At 39.1% G+C, this 22,142-nt stretch overlaps 1 protein-coding gene across 2 annotated transcripts in view; it reads left to right on the top strand.

Moving 5' to 3' along the window:
• Positions 1-14,461, top strand: part of c24h8orf34 (chromosome 24 C8orf34 homolog) — a 122,158-nt gene extending 107,697 nt beyond the window's left edge. For both annotated transcript variants that reach the window (XM_067435336.1, XM_067435335.1), the window contains exons 12-15: positions 803-1,275; positions 9,390-9,486; positions 13,057-13,104; positions 13,848-14,461. In XM_067435336.1, coding sequence (XP_067291437.1) covers positions 803-1,275; positions 9,390-9,486; positions 13,057-13,104; positions 13,848-13,855 — 626 coding nt within the window. In that variant the 3' untranslated portion in view covers positions 13,856-14,461. The remainder of the gene's footprint in view (positions 1-802; positions 1,276-9,389; positions 9,487-13,056; positions 13,105-13,847) is intronic.
• The last annotated feature ends 7,681 nt before the right edge of the window (positions 14,462-22,142 follow it).

The following is a 22,142-nucleotide window of genomic DNA, read 5'->3' as shown; positions in this document are numbered from 1 at the left end:
ACAACAATCTGGAATAGTTTCCGTAATTATGAGTGCTGTGTTAGCCAAAATTACATTTAGATACATTGTACATTAGTTTTCTGGACAACGGACATGTGTTTCATATTTTAGAGTGGAAAACTATCATTGTGTTTCGCTGCAAGAAAAAAAAAAACTGTTTGCTTACAATTTAGGTAGTCAAGGTTTCTGAAACATATCAAAACTTGTTCATACTATTTATAATATGTCACATGTTGTTTCCTCAGAATCCTCAATTCCTCACAGGCTGAACACTAGTTGATGGGTCCAGATGTTCCATCTGAAAATGCGCAACAGACTTTCATGGACAAAAATATTTGACTTGCTACCAAGCAAACAAATATATTGACTTGAAGCAGGCCATATTAAATCGCTCTTGTACTCGTACAAAGTAAACATGCCATTCAATTTACACTTTACAGCTGACAGTAAATACTGCTTCCATGACTGTTAAAAGACCTCGGCAAAACTGCAGGAAATTGTTTAGTGTGGTTTGTTAATGGGAATCTATGAGTGGTTAGTCAATACTTTATGTCAATACGCTGATGTGTTTTAATCCTGTTAATGTGTATTTGAATGTACAACAGTTTGAATCTTACAGTGAAAAGTAAAAGTAAAACATGCCCGGCTCATTCAAAAATTCGTATTATCATCATGTGTGTGATGTTTGCATTCATGCATTTAGTCATGTCCCATATAACCTGTTACCAAAATGTTTACTAGCCGTGACTATTTTTGTCCCCTGGTTGGTGATTGTTTGCTTTTATTGTCTTGATTTCTTCAGAGGTTGAGAAGGACTTGGCCAAGCTGGCAGAACAAGGGAAGCTGAACCGAAGTCCAAACAGCCCTCATAGGAGTTTGCTTTTAACCCCCCTCTTCCACACCACCAACACTCTGCCTGTGCTCGGACAGACGTCCAGACCACAGTCTCCCTGCAGCCTTTCCACAAAGACCACAGGCCTGCCCCTTCACAACACTAAGCCCACAAGCCTAGTCATGGGCCGGACATCTCCCAGCAACCCCAGCAGCCGTGCCCAGACCCCTAGTGGAGCACGGACGCCCAGCAGACCTTTGACCCCTAATAGTCTCATGATGCGCTCGTTTACTGCCGGAAGTCATGGAAACACAGAACGCTTGTACGGGCGCTCTAGAAGCAGACCTGTCACGCCGACAGGACAGATAACCAGACCTATCCTCACACCGCCAGGCCTGAGCACTACAGATTTATATGGGGGTCTGTGGAGCACACTGACAGAGGTACACACACTCGCGCACACACACACACACACACACACACACACACACACATTGGTTTTTCATGTTTTCTGGAGACATTCCATAAACATAATGATTTTTATACTGTACAAACTATATATTCTGTCCCCCTACACTAGCCCTACCCCTAAACCTACTCTTCACCATCACCACCTTTTTGTAAAATGTAGCATTTTTTACATTACAGTGTTCACACAAGGACAAGGACTTTTTGGGGACATTTTCCCCATACAGACACACACACACACACACACACACACACACACACACACACACACACACACACACACACACACACACACACACACACACACACACACACACACACACACACACACACACACACACTAATAATCACATAAATACAATGGTTCAAAACTTTGGGATCAGTAAGATTTTTTTATGTGAAAGAAATATCTTATGGTCTCCAAAGCTGCATCTAACTATCTATCTATCTATCTATCTATCTATCTATCTATCTATCTATCTATCTATCTATCTATCTATCTATCTATCTATCTATCTATCTATCTATCTATCTATCTATCTATCTATCTATCTATCTATCTATCTATCTATCTATCTGTCTGTCTGTCTGTCTGTCTGTCTGTCTGTCTGTCTGTCTATCTATCTATCTATCTATCTATCTATCTATCTATCTATCTATCTATCTATCTATCTATCTATCTATCTATCTATCTATCTATCTATCTATCTATCTATCTATCTATCTATCTATCTATCTATCTATCTATCTATCTATCTATCTGTCTGTCTGTCTGTCTGTCTATCCGTCTATCCGTCTATCCATCCATCCATCCATCCATCCATCCATCCATCCATCCATCCATCCATCCATCCATCCATCCATCCATCCATCCATCCATCTATCCATCCATCCATCCATCCATCCATCCATCATACATTTAACATAGAAATTTTAAATTATATATTTAAAAAAACATATATTTTCAATAAAATGTCTCAAGTTCATTCTCAGAAATACATTTTGATATCTGAATCATTTTGGTCGGCATCCAGACAATTACAATTACTAATCACCACATCGAAAACAAAAGCAAAACTAATATGTAGTACAATATTTTTTCAGTCTTGTTGTGCATATTTTTATGTGCCAGATATTCTAATTTGGTATGAAAATGCCTTTATTCTAACAAGCATCTTAAAGGGATAGTTCACTTTGAAATTACATTTTGATATGTTTTAGCTTACCTCATGGGCATGAGATGTAGGAGTATTTGTTTCCCCAGTAGTTTCAATTTTGATCATTTTAGGTCAAACCGTTCTTGTCTGTGCCTCACATAATGCAGGTCTATGGTCACCAAATCAAAGAGCATACCCAGAGAAGTCCAAATTAAACAATCCCCCATCGTAAGTACACACTGATGGCCTAAGACACGAAACGAGCGGTTTGTGTGAGAAAACGAACAGTATTTATTTAGTTTTTACCTCTTGTACACCACTACGTCTGACTGATCCGAGGGCGCGCGTGCGTGTTTCCTGTTGTGACATTTGCGTGTTCTGGCTTTAGTCTGTGCAAGCGCGGAAAGCGCCGGAAGTGAACTATCCCTTTAAAGCTTGGAAAATACGGTCTCATTTTATGTGGACTTTATGTAGAGTAGAAAAGTTTAACATTTGTTAACCCTGTAAACCCCAGTGAACCTCCCTGTAAACCCCCATCACACACATGTTATTGTACTGGTTAGTTTGCAAAAGCTGCAGACTGTCTAATATTCTATTGTCCGTGTCTGACTATGGCCTATTCATTTTAAGCTCAATTGAGATTAAGCAATATAATATAACAGGATCCACTGGAAACTAAAGGACAGATTTACAGATGACTACTCTTGCTATGAAAAAAAGAAGAGAGCCTGGCATCTCAGGGTTTCTGCTCTCTTTTTTTCTTTTTTTGGTATGAGGGTTTGTTAATAAATCTAAACCTCCTTTTAAAGTCTTTAATAGCCACAAACAGGAATCGCATTGTTCGCTCATATTCTTATGACTGATGAGATTATGAAAACATAAATGCACTGATCATGCTCTGATTCACCCACCTGGTCCCACGGCTGTTATAGTAGTTCAGCTCCTGAATAAGAACAAATATGTGTACCTGTACATCTCATTCAGTTCAGATCCACGGAAAGGATGTCAGATGATTTGTCCTTATTTTCTGTTTTCCTATAAGCGATTTAGCACTTAAATGTGGAGTAAATGTATAAGCGCTTCCTGTCTGGCCTGTACCAGCGATACCTTTAATGCTGAAAAATAAGCACACATAAAAGACTTTAGAAGGGAACAGGGGCAATTTATTTATTAGAGGCTGGCTCAGAGGATTTGACCCAGAGGTGCACTTACGTATTTCAAAATAAAATAAAAAAATCTGTAGAACGAATGGGCCTGACATGCACATTCACCAGCTCTCTGCGTCTTAAGTTTCCAGTTCACAGGGGTTTTCATTGCTTTTCAATTGCCACCCTCCTGCACAGGCAAAAGCAGTGTTAACTGATACATTATAACACTTCCTGAATATTGGAGCAAATGATGTCCTTTAAGTTGAGTTTTGTGGTACTTAGTTGATGTGTGTTAGCTGTAAGTTTACATACCCAAAACCTCTCTAGAAGCCTAAAGAAACCAGCTTAAGTTGGTTTAAACATTCTTTTTTTTAGCAAGGACGTTCCGCAAAGCATTAAGAGCATATTTGGACAGTTAAATTCAGATTTAAAGGGATAGTTCACCAAAAAATTAACATTCTGTCGTTAATTACTCCTCATGTTGTTCCAAACCCGTTAGACTTCCATTCATCTTTAGACACAAAGATATTTTTCATGAAATCAGAGAGCTGTCTAACCCCTCTATACGGCATTTCAGAATGTTTGTAAACAATTGGCACCAAGATACTTCCCTACGAGAGCGGCTTCTACTGACAGACTGAAGAGATCCAGCCGGCTACTGTAAACAGTTACATAGTTAAGAACATTGTTGTTGATTAAAGTTGAAACTATGACGAAAACGTGTTGTGTTTGGGGTTGCGAGGTCAGATATACAGCAAAGGGTGTAGGATTGTATTGATTTCCTTCAGAAAAAAGTAAATATATCCAGCAAAACCTGCGGTTGAGAAGGCTAAAGCGAGTGTGTCACGTCACAGACAAGGGAAACAGGAAAGTGGTGCGAGGACTCAAGTGCAGAAAAGGATATATTTATTTATAACAAAAACAAAACATAAACTCAAAACAAAACCCACGAGGGGGAAAAACACATAATAGAATAATATAAATACAAACTTAAACAAACCAACAGAATCACGGGGAGGACGGAAGACGCAGACATTACACAAGGATCCAACACAGACTGACAAACACAAGGAGATTATAAAGGGAACAAACAAGGCAGATAATGAGGGAGAACAGGTGGGGCAAATTAACCAATAATCAGATAACAAGGGGGAGGGAACTGACAGGGACACGAGCACATGCTCAACATAACAAAACCCACAAGTGCACACAAGACAGGACAGGCATGTGACATTACCCCCTCCTTAAGGAGCGGCTACCAGACGCTCCACTAGGGACGGGAGGGACAGACCCGGGCGGGACGGGAGGGACAGACCAGGGAGGGACGGGAGGGACAGACCAGGGAGGGACGGGAGGGACAGACCAGGGAGGGACGGGAGGGACAGACCAGGGAGGGACGGGAGGGACAGACCAAGGAGGGACGGGAGGGACAGACCAGGGGGGCACGGGAGGGACAGACCAGGGGGGCACGGGAGGGACAGACCAGGGGGGCACGGGAGGGACAGACCAGGGGGGCACGGGAGGGACAGACAAAGAAGGTACAGACAAGGGAGGGGTAAACAAGGGAGGAACGAGGAAAACAAAAAGTTCAGGAGGCCATGGTGGCACACAAAGTTCGAATGACCAGGGCGGCCCGCCGAAGTCGGGAGGCCCACCGAGTTCAGGTGGCCGGGGCGGCCCGCAGAGTTCAGGCGGCCAGGGCGGCATGGGTAGAGCAGGGCGCCAGGGAGGCGCGGTGAGAGCAGGACTCCTGGGTGGTGCGGTCAGTGCAGGGAGCGCCAGGGAGGTGCGGTGAGAGCAGGACGCCTCAGCGGCGCGGTGAGAGCAGGGCGCCTCAGAGTCGCACGGAGAGCAGGACGCCTCAGCGGCGCACGGAGAGCAGGACGCCTCAGCGGCGCACGGAGAGCAGGACGCCTCAGCGGCGCACGGAGAGCAGGACGCCTCAGCGGCGCACGGAGAGCAGGACGCCTCAGCGGCGCACGGAGAGCAGGACGCCTCAGCGGCGCACGGAGAGCAGGACGCCTCAGCGGCGCACGGAGAGCAGGACGCCTCAGCGGCGCACGGAGAGCAGGACGCCTCAGGGGCGCAGGGAGAGCAGGACGCCTCAGCGGCGCAGGCAGGGCGTTTGGGAAACTTCTCCAGTCCAGCAGTATCCACCAGCACTGGGACCACCGGAATACGATCTGCTGGCATTGGGACCACCGGAACATGATCTGCCGGAACTGGGACCACCGGAACACGATCCACCAGCACAGGGACCACCGGAACACGATCCACCGGCACAGGGACCACCGGAACACGATCCGCCGGAACTGGGACCACCGGAACTGCCTCCGGGGCTTCGGATAAAGCCCTGTGCTCCTTCCACGCATGCAGGACTGCCACCACAAAGCATCCCATCACAGCCCTCCAGGCCGTTTCCGGACTCGGGACCACCGGAACGGAGTCCACCGGCACAGGGACCATCGAAGCACGATCCACCGGCACAGGGACCACCGGAGCACGATCCACCGGCACAGGGACCACCGGAACACGATCCACCAGCACAGGGACCACCGGAACACGATCCACCGGCACTGGGACCACCGGAACACGATCCACCGGAACACGATCCACCGGCACAGGGACCACCGGAACTGGGACCACCGGAACACGATCCACCGGAACTGGGACCACCGGAGTTGTGGATGACACCCTGTGCTTCTCCCAAGCATGCAGGACTGCCACCACAAAGCCTCCCATAACAGCCCTCCAGGCCATGTCTGGACTCGGGATTCCCGGACTCGGGACCCCCGGGACTGGCACCGAGGGAGAACTTCTCTGCTGAGTCCTCATTGTATGGTTGGATCCTTCTGTCACGTCACAGACAAGGGAAACAGGAAAGTGGTGCGAGGACTCAAGTGCAGAAAAGGATATATTTATTTATAACAAAAACAAAACATAAACTCAAAACAAAACCCACGAGGGGGAAAAACACATAATAGAATAATATAAATACAAACTTAAACAAACCAACAGAATCACAGGGAGGATGGAAGACGCAGACATTACACAAGGATCCAACACAGACTGACAAACACAAGGAGATTATAAAGGGAACAAACAAGGCAGATAATGAGGGAGAACAGGTGGGGCAAATTAACCAATAATCAGATAACAAGGGGGAGGGAACTGACAGGGACACGAGCACATGCTCAACATAACAAAACCCACAAGTGCACACAAGACAGGACAGGCATGTGACATTGTGGACGTCGTCAAAAGTGGCGCTACAGAGAAGTATCCTCAATGCGGTCCATCTACAAAATCATAGCAGAGCATAATTATGTTCAGCTGGGGAAATTCGAGACTTATATTAGTAAACTTTAGATCTCTTTTAAAGATCAAACTCATTGCCAGTCACTGCCTGAAGTAAAAGTAGGAACCAAACTTCTAGTGTCATGTAGACTACTGATCTGATGTCAATGGACGAAATAGGAAAAGCAAAATATAGTTGTAGGCTGATGGATGATTGATGCATGTACCACATTGGATTCATCATCACCGCGAGTTTAGTTAGAGTGAATGCCGAATGTTAGCGGAGGAGCACTAGTCTACAGCACGTTATCCTTTTGACCGACAGAAGCTTGCGTCTCTGATCCGACCCCGACCGAGCAATAGAAAACGATAATAGCCTATTTTAGATAACAGGGAAATAGACCATCTATGATAGCCTACCATATTGTAATTCATACAGCAACAGTCACTAAAATAACTACTCAATGGTAGGCTGAGGCTCATTTAAAAATTATGGTAGTAGACTAGCGCTACATCTACTGGAGCAAGGTTAGGCATTTATGTATTGCTATCTCCTGAATTAATTAATCAGTCCCTCAATAATCATGTTAACTATGTCTGAATCCCAAGCAATTTACTAGCGTTGCCATAGGAATGCCTCGACTTTTGCCACCTGGAAGAACGTTTATTACTATTACTGACGTCATGGTGAATTGTCCTATAGACTGCAATTTACTTAAACGGTTAGTTCACCCAAAAATGAAATTTTATTCAAATAAAGATTCAAAAGGTCATGAATCAGTGTATTGATTCATGATTCGGATCGCATGTCAAACTGCTAAAATCACGTGACATTGGCGATCTGAATCATGAATCAATACGCTGATTCATGACTGTTTGAATCTTTATTTGAGGTTTGAAAACAAACGCGGAAGAGAAGCCAATGCTGAATAAAGTTGTAGTTTTTGCTATTTTTGGACCAAAATGTATTTTCGATGCTTCAAGAGATTCTAACTAATTAACTAACTGATGTCACATGTGGACTACTTTGATGATGGTTTTATTACCTTTCTGGACATGGACAGTATAGTGTGCATACTCTTAAGCCCCTTTCACACTGCACGTCGGACCCGCAATATTCCCGGAACATTGCCAGGTCGCCTTCTGTGTGAAAGCAATCACGTCCCGGGATTGATTACCGAATTCGACCCGGGTCGGGGACCTAGTAATATTGCGGGATTTGCCCCGGGTCGAGCGCTGTGTGAACAAAAGCAGAAACTAATGCCGCAACGTGTACGTAGTTTTCGTGCGACTCTTAGAGCTTGTTTTCAAACATTGTTCAAAAGTTGTTCAAAAATGCATTGTTCAAAAATACAACCCTGCAGTGCCAGAAGAGCTAGTCTGTGTTTTAAACGCGTGTTCGTATACAAAAGAAACTAAAATTAAACAAGCAGAAATGTGCGCAAACTGGACACAAGTCGAGGCCATGGAGCTCCTTACTATCCGCGCTGAAGCTGAGATCGCTCGGCATTATACGTCACATCAGGATGTCACGTGTCAACTCGACCCGGGACCGTTAAGCGTTGTGTGTGAAAGCGCACATATTACAGTATTTCGCTTGCTGTGTGAATGGGCCAAATCTAGCGGCCTGGGTACAATTGCCGGGTCGCATTATCCGTTTATTTGCCGGAATCGCAGTGTGAAAGGGGCTTATGATACGCTTTCGGTCTTTATATAAAATATCTTAAACTGTGTTCCGAAGATGAGCAGAGGTCTTATGGGTGGGGAATGACATTAGGGTTAGTCATTAATGACATAAATTACATTTTTGGGTGAACTAACCCTTTAACACTTTCATGGCCCAGAAAGCTAGTAAAGACATTGTTAAAATAGTCCTTGTGACTACAGGGATTCAATCTCAATTTTATGAAGCGACAAGAATATTTTTTTTATAAACCCCAAAATAACCACTTTATTCAACAATCTCTTCTTGTCTGTGTCAGTCTCCTACGTTGTTGACGTTGTAAATACAGTGCAGCGCTTTCAAAGCACTACGTCAGAATGCTGGCTTACCATTGGCCGACGTTGTTCACATGAGTTCCACGACGCATGCGTGTGATGCTGACGCAGGAGCTGACCAATGAGTATTCAGGAGTTAGCCAGTGAGTATACCAAAAAGTGTTCTTGTCGCTTCGTAAAATTAAGGTTGAACCATTGTAGTCACATGGACGATTTTAACAATGTCTTTACTACCTTTTGGACTTTGAAAGTGTTAATGAAATTGATGTTTACAGAGGGGTCAGAAAACTCTCGTATTTCATCAAAAATATCTTAATTTGTTTTCTGAAGATGAATGAAGGTCTTACAGGTTTGGAACGACACAAGGGCGAGTAATTAATGAATTTTCATTTTTGGGTGAATTAACCCTGTAATTTATTTGTATAAGATAACAAAACATAAATTTGTCATTATGATTTATATCTCCGGTTCTATCATATGTGTTACTAGGATGAGTTTTACCAGCAGTTGCAGGCGGTCAGGAAACCTTGGCGCATCCCTAGTGACACAGAGAGTGACTGTCTGGAACCACCTGAGCAGGACAAGTGTGAGTATTCCAAATCTGACCCCATCACATTCAATGACATTATGTAATTTTATGAGTTGCCCAATTCATATGAATTTGTACGAATGGCCACCCCTAACCTGCCCCTAAACCTACCCATCACTGGAGTTTAGACAAATCGTACGAAATCGCATGAGGGAAGTCATACGAATTTGAATGAATTAGCCACCTCGTAAAATACGTACAAATTGATCATTAGGTTGATTTGTCAGAGCTGCTATTCTGGATTCTGGATGCAGGAGAAGGAAGTTCAACACTCTTACTTAAGCAGTAAAAACAAAAAAGAAACAAATGTGATGTTTATCTAAAGTCATTTGTGCTTATTTGTATGGTTAAAGTGGATCATCGAATGTCAGCAGCAAAGTGGTTTATAAATTGAGATTAAATACATAAAGTATATTTGTGTAATTTAACATGTTTAATTGGTGCAGGTCCACATAATATTCTGAGTTTGCTTTTCACTTTTTTTGTTCACTTTGAGGAATACTGAATCTCTTTTTGTGCAAGTGAGATGAGTAAATTAATGCTCACATTAGTCTACACACAACACCTTTGCACTTTCTCCCCATTTCTCCCAACATGGGGACAAGAGAGGTGTCAGTCAATACATGGCAAAAAAGTAAAAAAAAAGTAACTCAGATATTGTTTTGTAAATTTAAAAGGATTTTTTAACTAATTACTTGAAGGAAGTAATCTGATTATGTAACTCGTGTTACTTGTAATGTGTTACTCCTAACACTGCTTATGAATATAGTGAAAATCTCTCTACAGTGCCATTTATGGATTGGCAAGTCTAAGACTCTGGCCTATTAATGACGATATCTGAGCTCTCGTCCCTTGGAAATAAATGAGTCAGGTCGAGGGAGCTACTTCCAAACAGCTCTTTTATGGTTTCCCTGTCTCAGAGTCTCCACATACGCAAGACTGCAACATGTGTGGCTCAGAGTTTGAAAAACATCAGACACTTTAATTATGTTGATATGGTTTCATGAACGTATCTCAGATCTCCATTCCAGTTGATGTCTGAAAGATTTAAGCATGGTTGGAATCATTAGAGGATTATTATTTGTCCAAATCACGGTCCGTCATCGCTAATAAATACCGCTGGCCTCATTTTTCACTCTTTGAACGTGACATGGCCAGAATCTCCGTGTCCCTCATGGGCCATTAGTTTGTTAATGACCTCAATATTGTAGCATATCAAAGCTCCAGCCCTGAGAGAGCATCTTTGAGTTCATGGATTATGCAAGAATAATTGTGATTTTTATCAGGATGTGGACAATTGTATGTTACTTATTGTGATGAAGAGCTTTTTCATAATAACAGGATGCTAAGTGCAAAACAAAATGTTACGGGTGAATGCAGTTTCTGAGAAAATGTTACTATGAATTCTGTATCTTTTCCACATTTAGACAAATATTTTTTATAGGTCTGGTTTAATGTTTCTTTGGTAAACAAATGCTTTCCACATATGTTTGGAACACAAAATCGCACTGCCAGAGAAACGTCTAACAATTTCTAGACAAGTAAAACACAGTACAAACAATCCAAGTCCTGCTATCAAATGAAATGTAACTACACATGACAGACAGCTCCATTTTGCCAAAAACATATCTTGCATAAAATAAGTATATTGTGCTCTACAGACATGATTTCTGGAACTGTCATGCCCGCCCAGCTATTTAAAGGAACATGAGGCACAGTCTGTTATTGAGAACGCCTGGCATTGCCAACCACAGGACGTGACAAAATACCACTTGGCATTCAGAACATTTGCTGATTGGCTGCCACACTGACTGTTGATGCTGTCTGTTGGAGTTTGGCCTGTGCCAACGTAGGTTTCTGAATAGACATCAAGTGCATGGCAAAGAACAAGATCCATAACAATTTCCTGTTATTGCAGAAACACCCACAATGGGGTAACCACTAACCCTTAAAACATTTAAGTCAATGCTCCATTCCTTTTAAATTTCATGCCTTTAACATAACGGCTTCATTTCCTAATTGGAACTGATAACTCTGGCTCATGATGAGTAGAGAAGATGCAATATTTTAGTAGTAGTATGTTTACATGTTTTACTGTGACTGATCGACAGGCCCACGTGGAAACTGTGTAGAAACATGGAAGAGACCCAGAACTGTTATCCACAATCTCCTCCTTTTGTGTATTCACTTCTTAAATATTTTGGTTTATTTGGTAATGTTTTCAGTTGCCTATATAAGTATAGTATGCCAAAGTCCCTTTAAAGGGATAGTTCACCCAAAAAAGAAAATTTGATGTTTATCTGCTTATTTTTTGCTATTTCTCGCCAAAATCAATGCATAACGTGGAAAACGTTTACAAAAATTAATTTGAAAATTCTAGTTTCTTACTCTACCTTTCAAAAGATGTTTAACTCCAACCGTTGCTCGTATAATGCATGTCAATGGGGTCTAATACGGTTGGAGTTAAAAATCTTAATTTGTGTTCTACTGAAGTAACAGACACACCTACATCTTGGATGCCCTGGGGGTAAGCAGATAAACATCAAATGTTCACTTTTGGGGGTGATCTATCCCTTTAAGGCAAGTCATTTTACTCGGCAGTCATCTATGAAGCACCGGACAGCTATTACATCTTTGAAGCACAGCTCATTCAATATATCAAATTCTCCAAAGCTGTTCACCAAGCTCACTCCTAAATTTCATATATTTTTCAGGCTGGACAAGCCAATCCGCATGTGTAGTCATAAGTGTCACATCGAAGACTAGGTGTTTGCAACTGGAGCTTCTAAAGGCAGCTGTAGTGACGCAATGACTTTACCAATCGGCTCTTTTATTTAGAAGGCAGGACTTATTCCACCATTTTGCACTTTGCGCATTGGCACTTTCTCCCATTTGTAGTAATTCGAGTGCACCATCTCTGTATATCTAAAGTCTTATGGTATGCCTAGATCAACTTAGCACATTGTATATATAATGTATAAATCAAGTATGAAAAATTCTGTTTTATCACCAAAATCGATGCATAAAATGTGTAAAACATTTACAAATTTAATTTGTAATTGAACTCTTACTCCACCTTTCAAAAGTTTGGGGCAGAACAACAGTTTTCAACATTGATAATAATAATAAATGTTTTTTAGCACCAGATCTGTAAACAGTTATTTTAAATTGTAATAATATTTCCCAATATTACTCTTTTACTATATTTTTGATCAAATAAATTCAGCTTTGGTGAGCATAAGAAACTCTTTAAAGAAAAATCTTACTGACCCCAAACTTTTGAATGGTAATGTACTTATGGAAAACGACTGTTATCGTCATTGTTTATTAGCAAATAATTGTGAGTAAAATGATATGTATTCTGTGATAACTGCTGTTTGTAAAATGACAGGCAACATCTTCAAAAACAACATTTCTCACTTGTGTGACTCTTTTTGCTGCTTTATGTCACTGTTTTAGGGTTTCAGGATTCAGATGTTGGTCTCATTGTATTATAGTAGATTATGTTTGCAAATAATCCGCATGGAATTAATTTACTAGCTTTCCTCTGTATTTGGCTCTTTTTAGGTAATCCAAGTGGAGTGAGGGATGCCAGCAAGAGATCGGTGTTCTCAGGTATGCATTCCAACACATCAGTCCATCGTCCTCATGAATCTTATGAATCTTAGCCTCTGACAAACGTCTAAAATTAGATGCCATATGCTTAATCCAAAAACAAGAGAGAGTTAGAAACATTCATATGGATACTATCGTGTCTATATGATGATCTTACTATATATCTAGCATTCTTTCATGTTATATTTGTCAAAATGAAAAGTGGCTCCACAGCCTCATTTATGCATTTGCTAGATATAAAGCTCCCAGAATGCACTGTGATATCCTTTTTATAACAGGTCTCTAGAGTCTGAGACTACATGAGGTCCCAGTGTTTTGGAAAGAGACCGTCCGATGGTCTTTTTTATTGACTTAGCTGGGTGCCACTCGAGCATGTGGCAGTAGAGAGTCACGGTAATGACGAAAGTGTCTCCTCTGTGGTTTGACTTCTCGTGCCCAGCCGAGGTTTTACAGTTGGAGAGGGCAGACAAGCCTGTACAGTCAGTCACATGTCAGCTTTGTGGCGGAACGGGGCTAACCGACCCAAAGCTGGGTGCCGATTCCTCTGACCTCATACACACACCCGTGAATGTGCAGCATGACATGGATCAGCTTGTTTTTCCATTCTCACATTTATCTTTTACATGTTCAAATATTAAAGGCTGTTTTTATGGTAATTACCCAGGTTTCTACGCTTATTAGTGGTCATGTGAAACTGACATCAGTCTCCAAGCAACTGATGTTTTTGTCTTTGCTTTCTACAGGCTTGTAACGGTGTGTATGGAGGACACAGAGCCAATCAAACATTTATGCAATATAAAGGGGCATTCAAGTATTGTGAGTCAGCAAGAGACACTTATTTTTTTAATTTTGACCAGAGGAAAGATTGTGTACTTTTTCCACAGAGGCCAATATTTCTTAGAAATAAAAATGTTACAACCATTTGAAATTCTAGAATGTAATGTGTTTATCAGAAAAAGATAAGCCTGCACTTGAACTTTTTGTGTGTGTTAGCATGCTTCTTGTCTGTTCATAAAAGTATTTATTGCTGCCTTGCATAAATAAACACAATTTATCACATGATGTGCCAAAATCAGTGGTTGATAAAGGGATTTTTGAATCAAGCCTGGACGTTTTATGGCATTAGCAGAGAATTTGAATGTTACAAATGTTTCCGTATGTATAATGTTGGACATGCACAGCACTGCCCCTGCTGACCTCAGCATGACACTCTCTCATTCCCAAAAGTGTGTCTACAACTGGAGAGGACACATTTATAATGAACTTACTTTGACTTTTATACCCACAGAAATATATGTAGCCTGTTACATCTGTTATATCCTTGTATAATGCAAAATAAAAAGATTTGTATAAAGTTTGTATTTGTAAAGGTTTTTACGTTTGTCCCAATTGGCCAATCAGAATCAAGTTCTCAGAGTGACCCAGCAGTCATATGTGTTCATGGCATGGCAGTAAATCAGACCTAAATGAAAACTGCCATCTTTTGTCTTAAGGCCTGTTCACACCAAGAAGGGGTCCTATATTATGCCCTTTTACGAAGTCTTGATTTTGCATGTTTAGGAAATGTCACGCCCCTTCATAACGGTGAGTTCTGCTTTGGTGTATATATTATGGACCAATTCAAGCCTGATTCAGACTTAATAATGTTAACAATCAAGAGCATCATGCAGAACAGATTTCAAGCACAGACTTTGCAGTCACAGATTTCACAGAACATTTCAGGGTGGAGTGTTTTTTGTTGTTGTAATTTTCTTTTAGATACAATGTTATCCACCATTTAACCATATTTTTTTGGAAAACTATGGTAATACAAACAGTAATTGATCACAAAGTCATGGATAATTTTCCTAAGGATCAGTGAACAGTTACAAAAGCGAGAGCTGACAAAAGCAGTAAATACTAAACTACTAGTAATAGTAAATACTGTAGGCTAGCGGAGGCAAAGCTTAGATAGAAACAGCAGAAAACTTATAATTGGAACTGTTAATAGAAAACACAACTACACATAAAACATAATTACAAGTTGTGATCCATAAACAACAGATTGCCCTGACAAAATGGAAACAGCTACGTCTTTCAGGAGAAGCTTTTTTTTTGTTGCAAAAAAGTACTTGTATGAGATTTAAATTTGTATACCATGTGATATAATAAAGCAATATCCCAAGAACAAGAGAGCTGTTTTCACAAATTTGAGCATGACTGCAAACCTGATGTTACTTTTATTCATGGTCTTGTATTGATCTCAACCCTTCAAAGTCTTGGTCTTGTCTTGATCTCAACCCTTCAAAGTCTTGGTCTTGTCTTGATCTCAACCCTTCAAAGTCTTGGTCTTGTCTTGATCTCAACCCCTCAAAGTCTTACCCTGCGTCTCAATCAGCTCCCTAGTTTACTAGTCAGGGCACTGATCAGGACAAATCAATGGGCTGACTCCCTGATCAGTGCACTGACTACTGAACTAGGGAGCTGATTGAGACGCACCCTTAGTCTTGTCTTGCTCTCAACCCCTCAGAGTCTTGGTCTTGTCTTGGTCTCACCACCTTAAAGTTTTAGTCTTGTCTTGATCTCAACCCCTCAAAGTCTCGGTCTTGTTGTCTTGGTCTCAACCCCTCAAAGTCTTGGTCTTGTCTTGATCTCAACCCCTCAAAGTCTTGGTCTTGTTGTCTTGGTCTCAACCCCTCAAAGTCTTGGTCTTGTCTTGATCTCAACCCCTCAAAGTCTTGGTCTTGTCTTGGTCTCAACCCCTCAAAGTCTTGGTCTTGTCTTGATCTCAACCCAGTCAAAGTCTTGGTCTTGTCTTGATCTCAACCCCTCAAAGTCTTGGTCTTGTCTTGGTCTCAACCCCTCAAAGTTTTGGTGTTGTCTTAGTCTCAACCCAGTCAAAGTCTTGGTCTTGTCTTGATCTCAACCCCTCAAAGTCTTGGTCTTCATGTCTTGGTCTCAACCTCTCAAAGTCTTGGTCTTGTCTTGGTCTCAACCCCTCAAAGTCTTGGTTTTGTCTTGGTCTCAACCCCTCAAAGTCTTGGTCTTGATCACAACCCCTCAAAGTCTTGGTCTTGTATTGATCTCAACCCTTCAAAATCTTGGTCTTGCCTTGATCACAACCCCTCAAAGTCTTAGTCGTGTCTTGATCTCAACCCAGTCAAAGTCTTGGTCTTGTCTTGGTCTCAACACACATTGGTCTCGGTCTCGACTGGGTCTCGGATTAGGAGGTCTTAACTACAACACTATTTATAACTTATTTAATTTATAGCAATTGCGAGTTTATATCTTATATAAGAATTGCGAGAGGTAAACTCTCAATTGTTACAATTATCTTTTAAAATGTTTTATTCTGTGGTGGAAACAAGCTTCACATTACAGACTAATAAAGTTGAAAAAGCATAAAAGCATAATAGGATCCCTTTAACTAGAGATACAGTAATTTTCTGTTTATTACACTCTGTTGTTTGTATGTTGTCTGCCGCTTTAAATGCGAGAGCTTTTTAATCTTGAGTGGATTTTGATTGCCTATTAATATTACTGCAACATTGTCACAGTGTTTGCCAATTGTTTTTTTACATCATAATGGACAATTTTTTTCTTAATGAAAGCTTTAAAGCTAATTTTTCAAATCAATATTTCATATGCACACATTTATTAACAAACGAGATAATGTACTGTCAAGCAAAATTAACCCTGATTGATCTGGACTCGTGGATCAGAGCTTCTTCAGTCTTTGTATCTGATGAATCCTGAAATACTCTGGGGCAAATTCACTCAACAGTTACTCTACTATACACAGTGAGATATGGCAGACTCCATTTGTTTTGTTTTTGGCCATAAATTTCAGTGGAAAAGACCCAGATGTCCTTCAAATCTCATTGGATTTTAACCCAGACCCAACTGTGTTTGAGATGTGACTCGATGGTGACATATTTCAAAACAACGGCACTTGTTTGACACTTACTGTAATCTCTGGAAATCTCTTCCCGCTTACGGTTGATTACACTTCACATTTTCCCCCATCGACATGACAAATGTTGTTTTCAAAGCTGAAGCTACTGAGAAATCGCCAGCCCTCATTTTGTGGTTTATGCTTCAAGTGTTTCAAGTTGGTGTTAGTGATGGCATGCTTTTCGATGGTCTACACTTGTACACTTTAAAATAAAAGCAACCGTTTGCATGGCTTTTTGAGTTGAATTCCTTAAATGTTTAACTTAAAACATCTTGAACTTACAATCTGCAATATTTTAAACAATTATGTGAGATTTGAGTTGCATGAACTCTATGAAAGGTGTTTCTCATTTATAGTGTTTTAATTAGAAAGCAAAATGCTTGTCATCTAGTAAAGTACTAGTAATATTATAAAAATGTGTATATCACCTTAAATCACTACATACTGACCTTGCAGACTATGAAAAGCAACAAGGCTAATAAATAACAATAAACAAATTGATCATTTTAATAGAAATCAATTTATTCTGACATCACAAGACAGCAACTTACTAAATGTGACAGAAACACCAACAACAAAAATCTTTTTCTCAAAGTTTTCTGAAACTCAAATAAAAATCAGAAACAGTAATTATTCATGCAAGACATGAATCATGATATAATATAAAAGCTGCATACAAAGTTTCAGCTTTTAGAAATGTGTGGGAGAAAGATTTTGGTAACATCCTTGAAAACAAAGAGTGGGAAAAGGCCTTAAAACATATAGACAGCAATAAGGCAAGACAAACACATTTGTCCATCACTTGCATTGCACCCCATACATTCATAATTCAAAATTTATCCGCAAAGGCCATCAATTTGTAAGTGTAAGAGTGGTGTTGGTACACATAGCCATATGTTTTAGTTATGTCTGTTAATCTCACAGTCCTGGAGCAAGGTCAGAATGAGATTGTTTATGCTATAAAGACCATTGGTTCTTCATCCTAGGCCTGGTAAGCAATAACTTGACACTCGCTCGCACTCTTTCTAAGAAGTTGCTTTTCATTGCCTAAAAATGTATTTTACTTAGTTGGATTAAAGACAAACCACCATCAATTCACCAGTGGTTTCAATAGATTTGCAGTATACTTCCACTTGAAAGAATCATTGCGTCACCTAAAGGGAATATGGATAATTTTATATGTATCTTTCAGATTGCACCCTATTCTGGGGTAGAGATGGGGGTTGGTGAGTTTGCAGTCATTTCTTTTTATGTCATTTTGAAATGTTATTTTTCATGTTATTATCCAATAAATATTAAATGCACTTGAAAAAAAAGTGTTGTATTTGTAATAATATGTAAATTAAACAAATAAGCATATTTTTTACATTGTATGGAGACTGTAAAAACATAAGTGATTTAGGCTATCCACCATACATTAAAATGTTGCGTGTGGATTCTATACTTTTGGTGACACACGGGGGTCAGGAAATGATATGCTGGTGGCTCAAAGGATTCGTATAAATGTCAACATCGGATTTGAATTTGTTTGTGGACTATGAGATGTACCACACCCAGATCAAACATCTGATTCCTGAGGTCTTTAGACCCTGCCAAACCTCAAAACCCTTTTCACACTCCACTCTTAAACAGGATGTGGTAAGTCAAAGGGGTTTGTCTCGGTCTAGTGCTAAAATGAGCAATTCCAGTAAAAGTACTATGAACGAATGTTAATGTTTCCTGTGTAAAATTAAAGATTTCATTAACTTTAGTATGTGCGCTATCTCATTCCGATATATATAGAGTGAAAAGAATTATTAAAGAACACTATCTATCTATCTATCTATCTATCTATCTATCTATCTATCTATCTATCTATCTATCTATCTATCTATCTATCTATCTATCTATCTATCTATCTATCTATCTATCTATCTATCTATCTATCTATCTATCTATCTATCTATCTATCTATCTATCTATCTATCTATCTATCTATCTGTTTTTCTGTCTGTCTGTCTGTCTGTCTGTCTGTCTGTCTGTCTGTCTGTCTGTCTCTCCGTCCGTCCGTCCGTATTGGTTTATTAAAATATTAGTTTTTTAAAACAATATTTATTATTTTGTTATTTATCTGATCTCCTTTTAAAAAATAATGTATCGGAATTGCATCATTTTACTATTTTCTCTATCTCTCCAATGTATTTATATATTACGGTAATTTTTTTTATTATTATCTTATGATTAGTTATTATTCTATACAATTATTTTAGTTTTAAATAAATAAAAACGAATACATTATTACACTGTACTTTTTGATAAATTGTAAATTATTAATTATTATTTTATACATTCTTATATTTATTAATATAGTATTTCTTTGTTTTTAATATTTTGTTATTTCTCTATATTATTCCATTTAATTCTAAGTCTATAATTTCTACTAAGATGTCCAGGTCTTTACTCTTACAGTTTTTCTCAGTCGCTTTGGTACATTTCTCAGATCAGAATTGAAATTCTCAAAACTACCTGTTCAATTCTCACATCATTGTGTCAGTTGTGCACATCAAAAAAGCAGTTTCTCATTTATTTGAACAAGTTGCAAATGCTTTGGTACATCCATGCAAATGATTATGTACAATTCTCTGTTGTTTCCTACATTATCAGTTGCTTATATCATGTTGATCAAAATGTATTATATTGGGTCTCTGTTAAATAGTCTCACCGCCACAACATTTAGGCACAAGCTCATAGCATAAGTCTTTACACGTAAAATGGTTGAACAAGTTATCATAATATGTCAAGCATATTTCTATACTTTCTATATTTCCATTAGACTTTTTTCTAAATCTGTCCTGAAGTGGTAAATTGCTCCCAGGTGAATCTTGACTTTCTCCAACGAAGGTGCTTCTCATGAAACATCAACTAGCAGGTATATATATAGTTCTACAGCACCGCATGTACAGTTTTTCCTATGTTCACATTTCTTCTTTAAGTTTTTTTGTGTGCTATTCAGTGCTGTCTTTTCATTTCTGTATCTCAATGGCATGTTCTGTCAATAAAATTCAGTACAAACAGTAAGCGTGTAATTTGAATCTTTTCCATTCTCTTGCAGTTACACTCAAACATACATTAAGATGTAACTTACAATTGACAATAAGTGTCATCAAAACTTTAGCCATAGTTTCCATCAGAACATCCCTCCAGAGTAAACTGTTATATTAACAACATGACTATGAATTTAAACAATTTGACTGTCTTATCCGTACACAATGACACAAGGACTTGTCATTCTGATGGCACTGACATGTTCATTGACAGATATTTACTTTTGAGAGATGAACTAAAGATTTTGAGTAAGAGAGTGGCTTTTGCAGGTTATCCATGGTGTTTTGCTATTTGTACAAATTGTTTTGAGAAATGCACATATATATATATATATATATATATATATATATATATATATATATATATATATATATATATATATATATATATATATATATATATATTTAAGAAAAATGTTTTATTTAAATGTGTGTGTGTGTGTGTGTGTGTGTGTGTGTGTGTGTGTGTGTGTGTGTGTGTGTGTGTGTGTGTGTGTGTGTGTGTGTGTGTGTGTGTGTGTGTGTGTGTGTGTGTGTGTGTTAAAATATACATAATAATTATACACAGTGCATACACATATAATATGTAATCATACACTTTTATTTTGGATGTGATTAATCGCTATTACAGTTTTTCTCAATTGCTAAAACACTATTTCTGAAACCTTGCTCCATTTTCTGAAACCATTAAACACAAAACCTCCTCTTCAAGCACTATTCACAAAACCTCTGACTTCTCTTGCAAAATGAAACTTTCGCCTCAAAACAGTTTTACCTGTGTTCAAAATCAAACACTGCTCTCAAATCATAAACAAAGTGATCAAAATGATAAACACTATCAAGCAATCAGTAAACAATACAGCAAAAAATAGAAAACACATTGTTCAAAACAGTTCTCAGGCAAAAGTAAATTTTTAATCTTAAAACAAATTTCATATTTTTCTGTCATTGTCTTGTGATGAATGAAAACATGTTTCATCATAGTAGCTCAAAATTGATCAGAAATTATTACTATTCTGCTTTGCTTTGCAATTTTTTGTTCTTCCTCTTGCTTGTAGCCCTATTTTTACCAACTCATTCTCATGAAATGCATATACATCACAAATTGGATTTATTGTGCGATTTATACGGCACAATTATTTTTTAAGTGCATATTATTTGCATTGTCACCCCATTGGGAAGGTTGAGTTGTTTGAAGAACTTGCACATAACACAATATAAAGTACATATCATATGCACACGAAAACTGCGTAACATATGCTCATAAAAACTCATTTTGGCATATAAATCGCACGATAAATACAATTTGTGCTATAGATATGCATTTTCATTAGATTAGGCTGATTTTTACAGTACTGTACTCTGCATCTCACAAACTCGTTCTTTGTTGATATGAACCTGCAACCAGTCAAAATCTATTGAGCAGTCTGTACTGTAAACAACTGGAAAGCAACATGTTCAGGGCAATAAGATTTGTTAATTGTACAGTATACAGCCTACAATGCACTGCACTTATATTGGTTGTCTCATCATTTGAAACAGGTTAAATCAGTTTTGAGTGGTTGTGTTCATTAAATGACATTGTGTTCTCTATTTGTATTTGATTGTTGCCACTTGTGTTAACCCGTATGAATGGCATGTGCATTAGAGAGCAGTATGTGTCTTGACAATGAGAATGTGTTTAGAGATTTGCTGAAAAGTCTAAGTGAGATCTGCAAATTGTGTTTTATGATGTGAAATGGTTTAAGGTATTGACAACAGACTGCACAATTAGCTAAATGAGTTCAGGCAACTGAGAAATTTGTTCAGCTGATGGGTTTTAGTGTTTTAGCAATTGAGAAAAACTGTAATCGATTTGACAGCACTGAATAATTCACAATTTGTTGTACTATTTATTTATATTCTATTGTTTTATTTATCCCAGGGATAGTGAGTGTCAACGTCCCCAGGCCACCCATGAGCATCATGCAGTTTCACTCTTTTTCTCATCTCTCTTTTTCCTGAAGGTTTTGGACCACCAC

This window comes from Pseudorasbora parva, chromosome 24, assembly GCF_024679245.1.
Source record: "Pseudorasbora parva isolate DD20220531a chromosome 24, ASM2467924v1, whole genome shotgun sequence".
Taxonomy (NCBI): Eukaryota; Metazoa; Chordata; class Actinopteri; order Cypriniformes; family Gobionidae; genus Pseudorasbora; species Pseudorasbora parva.
This window is presented reverse-complemented; position numbering and strand designations above follow the sequence as displayed.